We start from the raw sequence: 16,404 nt of genomic DNA on the forward strand, positions 1-16,404 counted from the left end.
GTCAGCATTGGGCCCAGAAACAACCAGGGAGGAAGATTGACATCTTGAGAGAAAATGCCATTAGATGGAGCAATCTGTCCAATTCATTTATGACACAAGGCTGCAGCTTTTGAAGGGATCTAGACGGCAGATGGTCAGGGCTATGGACTGCTCAGGTAACAACCAGTCAATTGATATAGATGTCTGCCTGTCCATCTCTGAGGCCAGAGAGACACAACCACATACGCACAAACACTTTGAAGCACAGTACATAAACACTTCATGTACACACATGCAGACACACACACAGACACACACACCATTCTCTTGACCTGCGGTTGGTTATGGTGCTCCTGACAGTCCTTGTTATGGGGTTGTTCCAAACCGCCGTTGGCCTCTTCACCGTATCTCACCGTACACAAGCTGGTATTTGGCCTTTGCCTGCATATGTTAAACCACCATCCGTTCATTTGTCAATTCAATATGTGACATTCAATGACGGTGATGATATTTATGCAAATGTTAGTATCGAGCGTTCTTCGCGGCTTGTAATTATGTTTCTCAGGAACACGAGCTACAGTCTGCACATTAAAGAGGAATGATGCGTCGTCGAAAAAAAGCCCGCCCATGCAGGTGCAGGGCCCCTTTAGCTGCCTCATTAAATAGAGAGGAGCTCGGGCCCAGGTTAGCGACGCCTGATTAGCATCCAGTGAATGTCAACGCTTTGGCATGTTTGCGAGGGCGTTTCTTCAATTGTCGAGAAACTTGACATGAGCAAACCCCTAGCAACCGCCACATTAGCGTCAAGCCAATCGTATCTTATTTAAGGGCCCAGCAGCGTGGGTTGTGGCGCGCGAAAAAGAAGGTGTAACTTTTACCGAGCTATTTCTGAGCCTAACTGAGCTCGACCCATGATGCATCAGCATGGAAAATGCTATACACGTCAGTGAGGGGCAGCTCCCTCTGTGTTTGTGCTGTGTCTCTGTGCAGGTACGTGTCTCTGTTCAACAGCTCGTGTTTGCGTGTGTCTATACATTCAGGTACCGCACAAAGAACGCCACTGCTTCAACCAGCAGAAGAGTCCAACAGTAAGGTTCTGGATCCATGGCGTCACTCGCGTTTTCATTTTGATTTCACCCGTTTCAATCCAACAGGTTCGATAACATTTGAACTTTTGTTTTGATGAGGCGACCCGGTGGGGAAGCTCCAAGCTTGCAGCCTGAGGCAAAGGACGTGTGGAGGGAGGGACGTGTGGAAAGAAGGGTGGGGAAGGAGGGGTGTGCGTAGAGAGGAAGCAACGTGTTGGAGGGGGAACCCATCTCCACACAACAACACAGCCTCCAAAAGTCTGACACAGCAAGTTACATAATAAGTCAGTCTGTTGGGTTGTGAAACAGGTGGTGGGGACTGGACATGGTGTGTGTGTGTATGTGTAGAAACGCTGTTGCTTAAATAATAAGTGAAAACGCTTGTGGTTGTCTCACTGTCCTGATGGACAGAGCCGATTTGACAAAAGCTAGGTGCAGTGGACGTGCCTGGCTGTGGAGCAGGGACACACACAAACACACGCACACACCTCCGCATTCAACAAACAGCCCCATCTGCCATCAGATTTAGCCCTAAGCTTATGCTTCCACAACCGACAATAACACACTACACCCATTGTACTCTACATATGTGTATGTGTGTGTGTGTGAGCGTGTGGGAGCACAATCTACCCACTACATCATTTTGTTCACAGCACACATCTGTACAAGGGGACAGAAAGCCAACCAACACAGACAAAGTGGGACCCCAGTCTTACACACAGCAGCTATTAGCTTCAGCCCTCAGAAGGACTAATAGGAGAGAGGAATGGAGGAGGGAAGGAGTGAGGGATGGAGGAAGGAAAGAAGGATGGAGGAGGGAAGAAGAGTGGGATGGAGGAAGGAGCGAGGGATGGAAGAGGGAAGGAGAGAGCGAGCGGGCTCCTGATGACCTATTTCTGGAGGCTCTATAACTCATCAGCTGGTGTCTCTGCTCAGCCTCAGCGGGGTGTGATTTATCTGGGCCCATATTTGGGGGGCGGTGAAGGGGGGAAAGTGTGTGCGTGTGTGTGTGTGTGTCTTTGGCACCTGGCTCGTCTGAGTGTATTCCATCACTCGTGGGCCTCCTGTTCGGTTGTCATGGAGACGGGACACATGTCGGAGCAGCTCCCCTGACTCGGTGATGTCACTACCAGAAACAGGAAGGGGAGGGGCCTGCTCTACATGCCTGGGCTCCCCACACTGACCTTTTTTTTTATACTTTGGTGCTTTTTCACCATGGACTGCTCGGTACAATACTCACTCACAGGAAACGAGTTGCCTGGTCAATTACTAATTTACTGTTTCTTATTTTTTATATACCTATTAGTTTGTCAGTGCTGTGCCAGACACATCCAGATGCCAATGTCCCTGGTCCCTGGACCACACTGCTAATGAGCCTGTTTACATTACACTATGTGTGTGTGTGTGTGTGTGTGTGTAAGTGTGTATAAGTGAGCAAGTTATTTAGTGAGTAAATGGAGCAAGTGAGAATGTGTGTGTTGTGTCTGAGTGTGTAGCATTTGTGTGTGTGTGTGTGTGTGTGTGTGTGTATAGACACACTGCGGTCCACGTCTCAGCCACCTTTCTAATAGCCTATCAATGAGAATGGCATCCCCCTCATCTACTCTGCCTGCCAAATCACTGCCCTCAATTTCCCCATGAGCGACCCTGACCCATCTCTTCCTCCCTCTCTCCCTTCTCCTCCCTCTGTCTCTCCTTGCCTCACTTTACACACTTTCTTCCTGCCTCTCTCTTTCTCTCTTGGCTCACCTCGCTTTGGTCATGGCGGACTCCCTCCTCCCTTCTTCCATCCCTCCACCCGCCCTCCATCCAGGTCGGCTAGTATTCCAACCAGCGGCGGTCCTGGTTAACGCTCACCAACCTCCCTTTTCCCTCCTGTCCTCCCCCTCATCCCCGGCTCCTCCCCCTCATCCCCGGCTCCTCCCCCTCATCCCCGGCTCCCCCCCCTCATCCCCGGCTCCTCCCCCTCATCCCCGGCTCCTCCCCCTCATCCCCGGCTCCTCCCCCTCATCCCCGGCTCCTCCCCCTCATCCCCGGCTCCTCCCCCTCATCCCCGGCTCCCTCTTCCCCCCAGAGTATGGGACTAACGTAGGAACAGCAGTCGATGCTGACCACAGTGCAACGGGGCTGAGGGCTCCATAAATCCTGTGCCGTAGCACAACACACACGGGCGCACGGCCAAGCACTTGTTTTATCTGCCTTAATGGCTTCCTCTTGGCAAAATATACACTGGGGCGGTGAGAGGCGTGTGTGTGGGAGAGGGGGGGGGTGTCTGTGTGGGTGTCTGTGTGTGTGAGGGGGAATGGGGGGGGGGTGGCCACAGAAAGGAAAGGATAAGAGAGAGGGAAAGTCCTTCATGTCAAAGTGGCTATAACTTGTAACTAGAGAAGCACTGGGAGTCCTCTCATCATAGATCTTCCCTGTGTGTCCGTGCGAGTGAGTGAGTGTGTGATCCCGGCCTTTCCCTCCACAATTTATCTTCTACACAAGCTGCCTGATTGGACAGGTGTCCCGTCTGCGTGGCGTAAAACAAAGCCGATTGGGCTTCACGCCACCCAGGCATCAACCGGCCCTGTGTCCCACAGGGATCAACCAATAGCATTCCACATCCATCAGGAGAGTGGGAGTGTGGGGGGTTTCAGGGGAGCTGTAGAAAGGTCCAGGCCCCCGCCAACACTGCCTCAGACCCCCCAATAGGCTCTCTAGAGACACATGGTGCCCCATGGCCTCCTAGATGTAAAACACAGCCTCGTCAAATTAGAAAAGCACCACGGTGGCAAAACCGTTGTTTACTTTATACAGATTAACAGGGAATGCATCAGAGTTGTGTTTGAGAGAGAGACAAAACAGGGGAAAGACAGCGAGAGAGGGAGACAGAGAGAGAGAGAAAGAGAGAGAGAGAGAGAGAGAGAGAGAGAGAGAGAGAGAGAGAGAGAGAGAGAGAGAGAGAGAGAGAGAGAGAAAGCCAGAAGAGAGAGATCAAATAAAGAAAGCAATAAAAAGTGCCCTATGTTGATGGTCGCTTCTGGGAAAATGGGGGCAATGTCAGTGTCTGCTTTCATTTAATGTGTGTGTATTTGTGTGTGTGTCAGTAAGAATATGCTAGGGTGTGTGTATGGAGGCGCGTGTGTGTGTGTTTCTGCGTGTATTACTGGAACACGACTGACCATGGCAGAGAAGCCACAGTTGAGATTCCAAAAATCCCTCTGTATATACTGTATTCTCTGTCTACTCCTGTAGTACACGACCACACTAGCCCTTGAGCATGCAAGCCCCTTATCTCTGCCAGTTCTCTGGGGAGAAGAAAAGAAAGAGATTCACTCACTGCACTGAGTGAATACCATGTCCTTGCTGGATTTCTTTCAGAAAGTACTTTTCAAACAAAACAACCCACAGGTCCGTGCACAGTGGAAGGCAGACCCACACCAAGACAAAATGCCTATTTGGTGTGAAGTATTGAAACGTGTCATAGAGGAAGCTCACAATGACCTGAAACTCACACTCTCTTTCCAACCCTCTTTCTCTTCCCATGTATCTCTTTCTCTCTCTCTTTCTCAATCCATCTCTCCAAGGACGCTGCACATCTGTGCTCAGCACTAGCCGGATGGATCTGCTTGAATTAGCATGAAAGCCCAGCTAACAGACTGCTCCCCCACAGGGAGTCACCCACAGAGCTCAGCTCCCCTGTGTACACCGCTAAGACATGTTGCTATCATGCCCTCATTTGCTGCGGATGCGTATAGCCAAACCCCTGCTCGTATAAGGTGTCCATACACTCTAAAAGGTAGGTGGGAAAGAAGGGAGGGGGTGAGGGGCGTGGGAGGCGAGGGGTGAGTGAAAGGAGAGATGAGGGGAACGGACAGAGGGAACTCATTAGGTTGTCTCTCTGCCAATAAAGTCTGGCTCAAAGGGGAATCCTTTCATCCCTTCGTCCTTGCGTTCAGACCAAAGTGCGTGCGCGCACACACACACACATTTGAACCTAGGCAGAATACACAAGACACACGCTACCGTGGCTTGCGCACAAACACACAAATAAGGAACCGTGTGTTCCGAGTGCACAAAGTGCTTACAAAGTAAATAAGGAAAAAAAACTAAAAAGATGCCTATCCATATTTTCTAAGCCTACCCAAAAATGTGATTCTGGCTACGCCCATGGTGCTCACCCTTTTTTAAGATTCCTCCTTCAGCAATGAAGACAGGATGAGCAAGGCAGCTCTTCGGTGCTAAAATCCAAATAGCTTGATGATATTTCTGCAGATGTGATCACACATAGCATGTGTGTGTGTGTTTGTCTTTACCAAAATTGTTTCCAACACAAGGAAATCCCAAACGTTCCTTCTGAGCATGCACACACCACACACACACACGCTTACTCAGTAACAGGCAATGGGTATCATTTCCCAAACTAAAGAGTTTCTAGTCAGAGCTACTGGAACATGAAGCCCTGCTGATGTGATGCAGGTGATCCTTCTCTGGGAGCCCATACAGCTCCATACCCTGCCCCCACAAACACACACTCAATGCCTTATTTCTAAGGTCAGCTGGTTGTCCTAACCCATAGATCCACCGGTCCACTCACCCTCCGGGTCAGTTCTATATTCTTGGACAGTAGGATACTATCGTCGTGTATTACACGGTTTGGTTGAATACTCGTTTCAGATTGGTCAACATACAGTTGATATATTCTGAATAGAAGGCCGCTACTATGAATAACAGACCATTGGCCAGATGATAGGTGATTCAAGACATGCATCGCTCTGTCTGTCTTATTTAGCAGTAATGACCGATGATCACAACATATGTGGTTTCATTATACTTCAGTCAGGGAGGTGCCGGATGAGTATTGAATAATCCATGTTTCTACCTCTGATCTACGCCACATCGCGTGTGCCAGACACACACACACACACACAGGCCCATGTGCAAAGGCACACACACACACCACGCACACCAGCAACGCCCCGCCATGTCACTCACCGCCCGCGGAGAAGCAGGTGTCTTCTAGCAATGTCCCCCCCCCCACCCCCCCACACACACAGAGGCACTTTGCCTAACACACCAAAAGCCCCTATTCTCTCCCCCTAAGAAACTCTCACACACACACACACACACACGTCTCTCAGAGACGTGAAGTGTGCTGACAGGTCTCTGGCCCAGTGCCAGTCTAAGTGAGAACAGCACTAATTACCAATCACCCTCCCAGCCACACTGGAGCCTGACCCCCCCTCCCCCCTTCCACCTCCCCCATCTGAAACAGGCCTCCTGTACCAGACTGCAGGTGTAGCAGGTTCTGCTCTGTAGGGGAGAACAAAGTCAATATGAGACTGTCCAAAAATCAGTATAATGAGAATCTGTGTTAAACTATTTATTTTTTTTATATATATATATATACATATATGCATAATAATGAATGGGATCCAAGAGGAATCCGACACGTGAGTAACCATCATGAGCTGACAGCTCATGGGTGTGGGGGGGGGACACATTTGACTGCGACACCTCTAATGATCTCTTCATCAGACTGACAGACTAACGAGCCACGGCCAGCTTGATAAGCCTGTACACTCATACACACACACACACACACACACATAATCACACACACAAATCATGCACACTAACACATGCACACAGACACAGAAGGAAGAAAATATAGATTTTACGCCACCATACCAGCACTACACTCACACACAAACACACAATCATTCTGTACAATAGAAGTAATTTGCCTCCATCAAGTTGCAGCATCATTCCAGAATTTTTCTGCCATTAGTTGAGCCCCAGCAGAGCCTATTTCCTGTGCAGTTAGCCTGTCATCAGGCCTATTGTGTTGTCTATGAGCCTTCTCAATGGGGCTCTTCAGCAAGATTTCAGGTAGTTTCCTCATACAATGCAGAGGATATTCATATCACATTTCACTGTTTCTTTTTTCTGACAAAAAACACGCAGAGGTCCAGCGAGCACGCATACACGCAGTTGCACTGGCACATTAAGTCACATGAACACACACACACACACATTCACACAAATGCACACACACGTACACGTTCTCACATACAGTCCAAAGAACACTTACACGCACACGTCAATTCCATTGACTCTTCCTGGGCAAGTCAGGCAACTTCTTGCTCCCATCATGTCCTACATCTTCTCTCCACCAGACAGGATCCCATTACAAGCAAGGGCCAGCGGCCCCAACAGCGCACACAATCTCACAGGAAAAACTAGAACAGAGAATTGCGAACCAAAGCAAAGGGAGAGTTGGAAACTCAAGGCTCTAGGTATACTTTGCATGTCTGGCTGCAAAGCTGGATCAATAACATCCAAGTCTGTACCATAAGGCTAACACAACAACAGAGCTTTCTTAGTGAAGGGATGGAGAGTGTGCAGGCCCCTTTAATTGGACAAATGCCCTTCTTGCTATCATTCCTAATTATGTTTCAATTAAAAATGTGCTGATGTCACCAGGATGGACAGCGCAAAGTAATCAGGAGCTGTTAGTAGGAAACAGTAGCCCATGCTAATGATCTAATCCAATGCTGGAGCAGACTTGTGTGTGTATGTGTGTGTGTGTGTGTGTGCGTGTGCGTGTGAGAGAGAGAGAGAGAGAGAGAGAGAGAGAGAGAGAGAGAGAGAGAGAGAGAGAGAGAGAGAGAGAGAGAGAGAGAGAGGCCCTAACCAAGTGGAAGACCAGACTGTGGCCTGTCTGAACTGGTACACCTTCACTAGTTATGGCTGGAGGAGGGACGTTGGTGACCTTTGGGAGACTGGTGACCTTGAGACTGGTGACCTTGGAGAGAAAAAAGACCTTAGAGAGATGGATGACCGTGAAACTGGTCACCTTGAGACTAAAGACAGAATATCATATTCAAAACTTACAACATCTCTGTCTCTAATAATGAACATAGCGTAGAGAAGACCAAATCTGAAAAAATAAGATGAACACACGCACACAACTGAGCAAGAAGTTCACGTTGGGCAATTTTCTTAGCGCTTAGTCACACTCTCTGTCTTTCTTTCTTTCTCGTACACACACACACACACATTTTAAAACCTTGCCTAAAATCATTCAACAACCCATCTCTCACATCTCACTTTCACTCCTGGGTGAGACCCCAAGCCAAAACACAAATCTTACAAATTTCTCAAGACCTGAAACTAAATATCCGTATTTTTTTTCATTTACACAGTTTGAAATGTAAAAGCACATTGACCTGGGAGTGGGTCAGGTAGGTATCTCTTGGCTCTGCACAGTAAAGTAGCCCGATGAGGCTCACTGTTGAAACTAGATGGGCCGTTAAGATTGCTAATGGGCCGCCTTTATTCCGTTTTATGAAAGGTTATTTTGAGAGCTTTGAGAACACAGGAGAAAGAGCTCTTCTATAGCTGTCAACCCAACCTGTCTGGGAAAATCCCTTCATCATCACAAGCCCACTCACACACACACACACAAACACACACACTCAAACATTTATTAGACCAAACACAACAAACCCACAACCCAACAGAGCAAATGAATTGCAGACACACACACACACACACACACTGCAAATATACTACCCTGAGGCTCACATACACCCTATAGAGTGTGCGTTCATTAACAAAGTGTTCTCACATATAAAAAGGGCTCGATTTAATCTCTAAGAGCAATATTTGTATGGATTGACTTAAATAGGAATGCTGAGAGACCTTGGTAAAATGCAAAGACGCCACCAGCCCATTACTAACACACAAACACATACAAGAACACACACACACAATAACCCACACGGTTACGCTTCACTAGCCAGATGGAAAACTGGCTGGGCACACACACAGTCTACAGCCTAAGGGAAGAGTCTGACCAGAATCAGGATCTACTTGGGCTTGAAACAGAACCAGCTGACTTACAACACACATACGGTCTCTCACACACACAAACACACCGTTGTTCAGTACAGGCACTCACGGATTGATTTAACCATTTAATGCAATGGAAATAGGTTTGAATTTGAGCGGTTCTATCTAAGGAGAGGGGAACTCTGTTGGAGCACCTAGCATAGAACATACAATCTCAAGATGAGGTGAGTGGGGTATAAATGTCAAAAGGCTTCACCGATTGGGACTGATAACCATCATAAACCATCAGAGAAGACAAATAGATCAAGTCAATGAAGTTGCACACAAAGTTTGCATTGCAAAACATTAGGAACAACCTGTATGAACAATACACAAGAGAGGAGGAGCTGAGGAAGGTGGAGGGGAGGGGAGGGGAGGGGAGGGGAGGGGAGGGGAGGGGAGGGGAGGGGAGGGGAGGGGAGGGGAGAGGAGAGGAGAGGAGAGGAGAGGAGAGGAGAGGAGAGGAGAGGAGAGGAGAGGAGAGGAGAGGAGAGGAGAGGAGAGGAGAGGAGAGGAGAGGAGGGACACTACCGTGACATAAATAGGATTCTTACGGGTAGGTGTTTAACAGTGTGTGCAGCTCACATCAAAGAGCGAGTGTTTTAATGGATTCTACAAAGAGCAGGAAGCTTCAACCTAATTAAGTATGCCGAATGTGGGTGTTTGTGCGTGTGTGTGTGATTTGAATGAGAGGAGAGTAGAACGGTAGTAGTATGAACACAAAGCTACCATTCCCAGAACCCCCCACCCACCACCACCACCACCTCCACCACTTCCCACAGGGACAGCCTGAGGTTAATCAGGAAACCACAATGACCACAGTCCTTCGTCTCTCCTCTCCTCGCTCCCTGCCTCATCCCATCCCCAGAGAACACACAGGCAGCAATTAAGATTAATTTGATCAGGGCATACACACACACACACTGTCCATATAGTTAGAGGCGGTTGTGCACACATACACATACACACAAACACACACATTCATTCCTAAGCACATATGGGGAGACATGATCAATGACTGGCAGACAACCAAGCACAGAACAAAGGAGCAGAGCTAAGAGTGAGTTCAAAGAATGGGCAAACCTCAAGACCTCTGTGTGAAGAAGCCGTTGCTGAGCGTTTTTCAGGGTTTTCTCAGCATTCTTAAGGAGCGTACTGTACAGGAAGTCTTAAATTAACCAGGAAGTGAGTTTGCGCCTTTGACCTTTGGCCTTTTAGGAAGTGACCCCCCCCCCCCTCCTCCAACCACCCACTCACTCTTCCTGTCCAGACTCTGCCAATCGGGTGTCACATTGATATTTTAGGGGTGGAGCTCATTCCTTTCCCATTAGCCTCGGTGTCTGAGATCGATAGTTAATTACCGCTCGGAGCTCTCTTCTCACCGACTGATCGCCTGGACATCTGCCTGCTTGGGGAAGGATTTGAACGGTGCGCAAAGTCAAAATGACTTGTCACCCCCCTCCACTTCTCTCTTTAACCCTCCACTCTCTCCTACGTTCTGGCTCAACGATGACAGGAAGTGTGCTGCGGTCCAACCCAAACACACACCCTATCTTTCAATCACTGGGATGTGCACTCACTCCCTATCTGTCTCTCAGTAACCCACTCATTTTCATCTCCAATCATTGGTCTATCAGCCCAACCTCAATTACAGTGTGTGTGTGTGTGTGTGTGTGTGCGTGCGTGCGTGTGTGGGTGTGTGTGGGTGTGGGTGTGGGCGTGCGTGCGTGCATGAAGCAGTTCTAGGAAAGCTAGCCAGTGATGGCCAGCTAGGCCTTATTTAATGACATGAGGATCTTTAAACTGCTTCCAGTTCGCTTCTGTTCAAGACCAATCTCATTTCCCTGGGTGCTAGCATGGCTCTTGCTTCTTAGAGAAAGTGATTAACTGCCAAAAGTGGTCTTGCGTAACTATGCAAGCGACGGTGAACTGAGAAAAGGGTTTCATCCACAGATGAGATGGGGCAGAAACATAATACGTTCATTTGGAGAACTTTCTGTTTCCAAGTGCATTTAAGTGTATGCCATCTCAAGTCTCTTTATACATGGGCCTTATCCCTTCTTCCCTCCTCCTCACCTCCTCTCTACATTCATCCTCCCATTCGTCTCTTCCTCTTTCTATGTCCTCCGTGTCTCCCTACTGAGCCAGCCTCGGGGCTGGACTTCAAATACCGCCCTGCTGGGTCTGACTTGGACCACAACTTCATCAAAAACAGTCCTAAATGAAAAGCTTTGTACTCTTCCAAAATCCTGCCGACCCCCACCCCGCCTCTCTCTGCTATGTGCATGTATGTGTGTGTGTGTGTGTGTATGTGGCAATCGGTGCAGGGCTTGGAGGGGTGAAACCAATTATTTATTCCAAGACTGGAGGTTTTGCGAGAGAAAAAAGTTGTTTGCTGCCGTTGCCGCTGCTGTTTTCGACTTTTAATTAAAAATCTCTGGATGGAAAAGAGAGAGAGAGAAATTGCAGCAGTAGCCCAGGAAGTCAAATCAACAGAGGCATTGTTGGTGCAGGGCTGGAGCCAGGGGAGGTGGGGGGGGGGGGGGCAGGAGTGGGGGGCTGGGGCTATGACTGGAGAGAAGACAGACACAGACTGAGTAATCAATGCTCTCTGTTTACTGTCTCTACACCACCGTACCCTGTCTCCACCCTGCCCCTGTCTCTACACCACCCTGCCCTGTCTCTACACCACCCTGCTCTGTCTCTACACCACCCTGCCCTGTCTCTACACCACCCTGCCCTGTCTCCACCCTGCCCTGTCTCTACACCACCCTGCCCTGTCTTTACACCACCCTGCTCTGTCTCTACACCACCCTGCCCCTGTCTCTACACCACCCTGCCCTGTCTCTACACCACCCTGCTCTGTCTCTACACCACCCTGCTCTGTCTCTACACCACCCTGCCCTGTCTCTACACCACCCTGCTCTGTCTCTACACCACCCTGCCCTGTCTCCACCCTGCCCTGTCTCTACACCACCCTGCCCTGTCTTTACACCACCCTGCTCTGTCTCTACACCACCCTGCCCTGTCTCTACACCACCCTGCCCTGTCTCTACACCACCCTGATCTGTCTCTACACCACCCTGCCCTGTCTCTACACCACCCTGCTCTGTCTCTACACCACCCTGCCCTGTCTCTACACCACCCTGCCCTGTCTCTACACCACCCTGCTCTGTCTCTACACCACCCTGCCCTGTCTCTACACCACCCTGCCCTGTCTCTACACCACCCTGCCCTGTCTCTACACCCCCCTGCTCTGTCTCTACACCACCCTGCTCTGTCTCTACACCACCCTGCCCTGTCTCTACACCACCCTGCTCTGTCTCTACACCACCCTGCCCTGTCTCTACACCACCCTGCCCTGTCTCTACACCACCCTGCCCTGTCTCTACACCACCCTGCTCTGTCTCTACACCACCCTGCCCTGTCTCTACACCACCCTGCCCTGTCTCTACACCACCCTGCCCTGTCTCTACACCACCCTGCCCTGTCTCTACACCACCCTGCCCTGTCTCTACACCACATCTTGTCTCCAGACGCCCTGCCCTTTCTGAGTGTTTATACCACAACTGCCCCAACTGCCCCAAACACAAGTGTTTCCTGTTTTCTACCCAGAAGAGACTGGCTTAAACACTGTAAATATCCTTCATTATCAGAGTCAGGGGGACATGAATGACTGCTGTCGGACTACCATCAAGAACATTTGGATTTTCACTGTTTAGGGTTGTGATGGGTCAGATAGGGCAGTTTTTCGCCCCCTCTAATCCTACAGAACTGATAAGGGGCAGAGGAGGAAGCGAGGGTGTAGTAACACTGCAGATAGCATCTTCACTGCAAATCACTGAACCGAAGGACCTGTGAAAGACATGGCCACTTACATGGAAGACCAACAAGGGGAAACAGGTGTCTGTTTCATCAGGGTACACACGCACACACACACACCGGTCATACATACACTTTTAACACATGCACAGTGCAGCACACAAGCTCTATCACACAGACCCCCCCCCCCACACACACACACACACACGACTTAGCTACCACCTGTCTTGGGGTTTTGATCTCTTCGCAGGGGTAAGGTGAGCTCTGAGGAGGATTGTGTGTGTGTGTGTGTGTGTGTGTGTGTGGAGGGGGAGAGGGGGAGACACAGAACACCCAAATTGTCCACATCATAACAATCCCAAAATTCACACACACAGACACACACATTTCTATAAATTATCACTCCTTTTGTTGAGTGAGGGAGGGTCGATGAATGATCTCATGCTCAAATCCATTAGTAACTCTACAGGTCTGCTATGCTCAGTCTCTCTCTTGGCATCACAGGGTACTTAGAATCAAGTAGCGAACACAGACACACACACAAAGAAATGCAATTTACGTAGGCCAATGCTATGAACGACATTGCTATTACAGTCAAATAAAATTGAATTGATTCATCATGGCTTTCATTAAGACCTTACAACATCCCCATGATGATGGATGGAATAGCCTCTTTTAGCTATGTTGGTCAGATTAGCGTTTCCTGTGCTTAGAGACGGTACTCGCTCTGTAGTAATGTCAACAATCACCACAGTCTCACAGCGTTGTTGCTGTTTGATGTGGACAACATGCTGTCAGCTTCTAACACTGTAGACAGTGAGATGAGACAGTATCTCTCTCACCTCCCCCTTTCCACCCCACCTTCTCTCTCTCTGTCTCTTTCTCTCTGCCTCTGTCTCTCTGTGTCTCTCTGTGTCTCTCTGTGTCTCTCTGTCTCTCTCTGTCTCTCTCTGTCTCTCTCTGTCTCTCTGTGTCTCTCTGTGTCTCTCTGTGTCTCTCTGTGTCTCTCTGTGTCTCTCTCTGTGTCTCTCTCTGTGTCTCTCTCTGTGTCTCTGTTTCTGTGTGTCTCTCTGTGTCTCTGTTTCTGTGTGTCTCTCTGTGTGTCTCTCTGTGTGTCTCTCTGTGTGTCTCTCTCTGTGTCTCTCTCTGTGTCTCTCTCTGTGTCTCTCTCTGTGTCTCTGTTTCTGTGTGTCTCTCTGTGTGTCTCTCTGTGTGTCTCTCTGTGTGTCTCTCTGTGTGTCTCTCTGTTTCTCACATGTATTTCTCTCCTCCTCCCTATCCCCTTGTTCTTCCTCCATCCCTCCCTCCCACCCCTCTCCATCTCTGGGTCCTAGGTATTTAAATAAGTGGGCCGATCCAACCCTAATTGTTTTAGGGACCAACATAAAGAAGCAATTGCTCTGTAAGTGGAGTAGAATTACGGCTGTGGTTAGGAACACCCAGCACACATGCGCACACACACACTGGTATTCTCTCTGCTTCCCCTTGGTATGTGTGTGTGTTTTGTGTGTGTGTGTGTGAGTGTGATGTTGGTGATCCTTTATTCATTACCAAATGATGTCCATATGGTAGGTCCTGCCCAGAGTGCTCTCTACCTCGCTTTCTATGTCTCTCTCTCTCGCACAGACACACACACACACACATCTTTGACACAATGTTTGTGATTAAACGGCTGATACGATGATTAGGCGCATTAAATCAGATTAGCGGTGACACAGAGAGGCAAGGATAATGTGACCAGGGCATTCAACACACACACACAGTCACACACACACTAACTCACTCACTAAAGATGGTGGAAAAGCAACAGATTGGATATCAAATCAGTGAAGATCTGAACCTGCCCGTGGGACAATCTCCTTTCAATTAACGACCCAAACAAGGAAATCACTTTCATCCCTGTTACCCTGGTAACCCAGACGGTCTCACACCCATCTGTCTCCAAATAGGACTCTCTGTCAAACAACTCTCTTTTTGCTTTCATGCTTCAAATAACCCCTCCTTGAATGTCTTCATGCTTCCACTGTGTAATTTTGCACTAGATAAATATTTACTCTCAAACCAATCAGTGTGCCCAAAGGTAGTCATTTGGGCTGAATGCAGTCTGCACTCGGAAATGAAGCCTACTAACAATGAACAACAACTGGTGAGGGGGGGGGGGGGGGTACCTTGGATGGACGACAGCTACAAAATAGGCTCTGTGTAGCCTATAAGGTTATAGTTATGAAACAGAAGGAATGGAAAAGATTCCATAAGATTTGACCGTAGGCCTATTTGGCGTTTTATTTCCCGTAGGCCCTACGCTGAAAAGACAAGCACCGAAGCCTGTCTGTGAAGTGTACAGCCAAGTAAGACCCCGCATAGGAGAACGAGGAGGTGGAAAGCTGTATATAGTCTAAAAGGTCTGATATGCAGTCAGGGCGCGCACGTCTAGCACTTCACTCCCTGGAGTCTTACTATACAGCGGAAATGAAAAACACGTTTAACCTTACGGATATTTGCAACTGGTGTCACTTGTCGGAAGATGTTTCTTATTGTGTGCGACAGTGAGGGAAAAAAAGGGCTGGGGTGGTTCAGGAGAGGAGCAACCAAAAAGTGTAGAGACAGAATACAGGCAAGACAAGAGTATTTTGAACTAGAACCAAGACCCTTCGTTGTGAATCGTTGTTTGTATATATAAAGTTATTCCATATCAGATTAGCTATGCTGTCCTCCTGCATTTGGAAATATGTTAGGAACACCATCTTCAGCACCTGGGAGGTGGACAGCAAGATAACTGACACTTGGAGATGATGTATGAGGGCTAACAACTGACAACAACACAGACGCGCAAAGACATGAGGCAGCAGCGTCTCATGCATGATCAAGCCGAACCTTTACCGAAACCTCAGAACTCAACCCGTCCAAGTTTTACATGGGGAAATAATCAGCGGAAAGGCTGATCCACCACGTGCATTGCATATCCCATTTGACAGCAGCAGCGCTGATTGCGCTGCGCTCACAGATACACCGTCACATTCCATAGAGCGAGCGTTCTGTTCCATTCACATTAAAAACAGCAATGATAAATCCACTATTTTACCTTCCATTGCAGAAACCGCCATGAGTCCACATAAAATTGCAAACAAATCCACGGTCATGTTTTAGTCTCCACAGTCTGTCCCCAAAATGAGAAAACACGCAGGGCGCGCGCCAAAATCCCTCAGTTGTCACAGAACGATATTCCAGTAGGTAGCCTGTGTTGTGAGTCACATTTCAAGCCGTAGTAAACAGTGTGTGACAATCAGAATAGAGCGAGCCGACTGTTGGGTCTGAGATGGGGGAGTCGGAGGGAGGGGAGGGGGGGGCAAACATCCTACTCACAGCCCCTTAAAGCGCTAGAGCCAATCACGAATTGAAAATTGAGAGCCACTAACCAATCGCCAATGGTCTGCTCCTCCCACTTGCTTTGTCAAAACACAAAACTTTTCACTGACCTATTTGAATCGACGTCCGCTGCTGAGAAGGAAAATACCGCCACCAGTTGGCAGATTGGGGTTGGTGCGGAGCAGTGTACAATAACAGCACCGTGGAAAATTATTGAGATGCAGATGAATCCTCACCTTAGGCAAGCCAAACTTGCGATGTTGCAAGA

At 48.7% G+C, this 16,404-nt stretch overlaps 1 protein-coding gene across 1 annotated transcript in view; it reads right to left on the reverse strand.

Moving 5' to 3' along the window:
- ephb1 (EPH receptor B1) overlaps positions 1-16,011 on the reverse strand; it is a 121,157-nt gene extending 105,146 nt beyond the window's left edge. The window contains exon 1 of the mRNA XM_084706933.1: positions 15,853-16,011. Within this exon, the coding sequence (XP_084563059.1) occupies positions 15,853-15,910 (58 nt within the window). The 5' untranslated portion in view covers positions 15,911-16,011. The remainder of the gene's footprint in view (positions 1-15,852) is intronic.
- Positions 16,012-16,404: the final 393 nt, after the last annotated feature.

Source organism: Hypomesus nipponensis, chromosome 10 (assembly GCF_054491055.1).
Source record: "Hypomesus nipponensis isolate SF chromosome 10, ASM5449105v1, whole genome shotgun sequence".
Taxonomy (NCBI): domain Eukaryota; kingdom Metazoa; phylum Chordata; class Actinopteri; order Osmeriformes; family Osmeridae; genus Hypomesus; species Hypomesus nipponensis.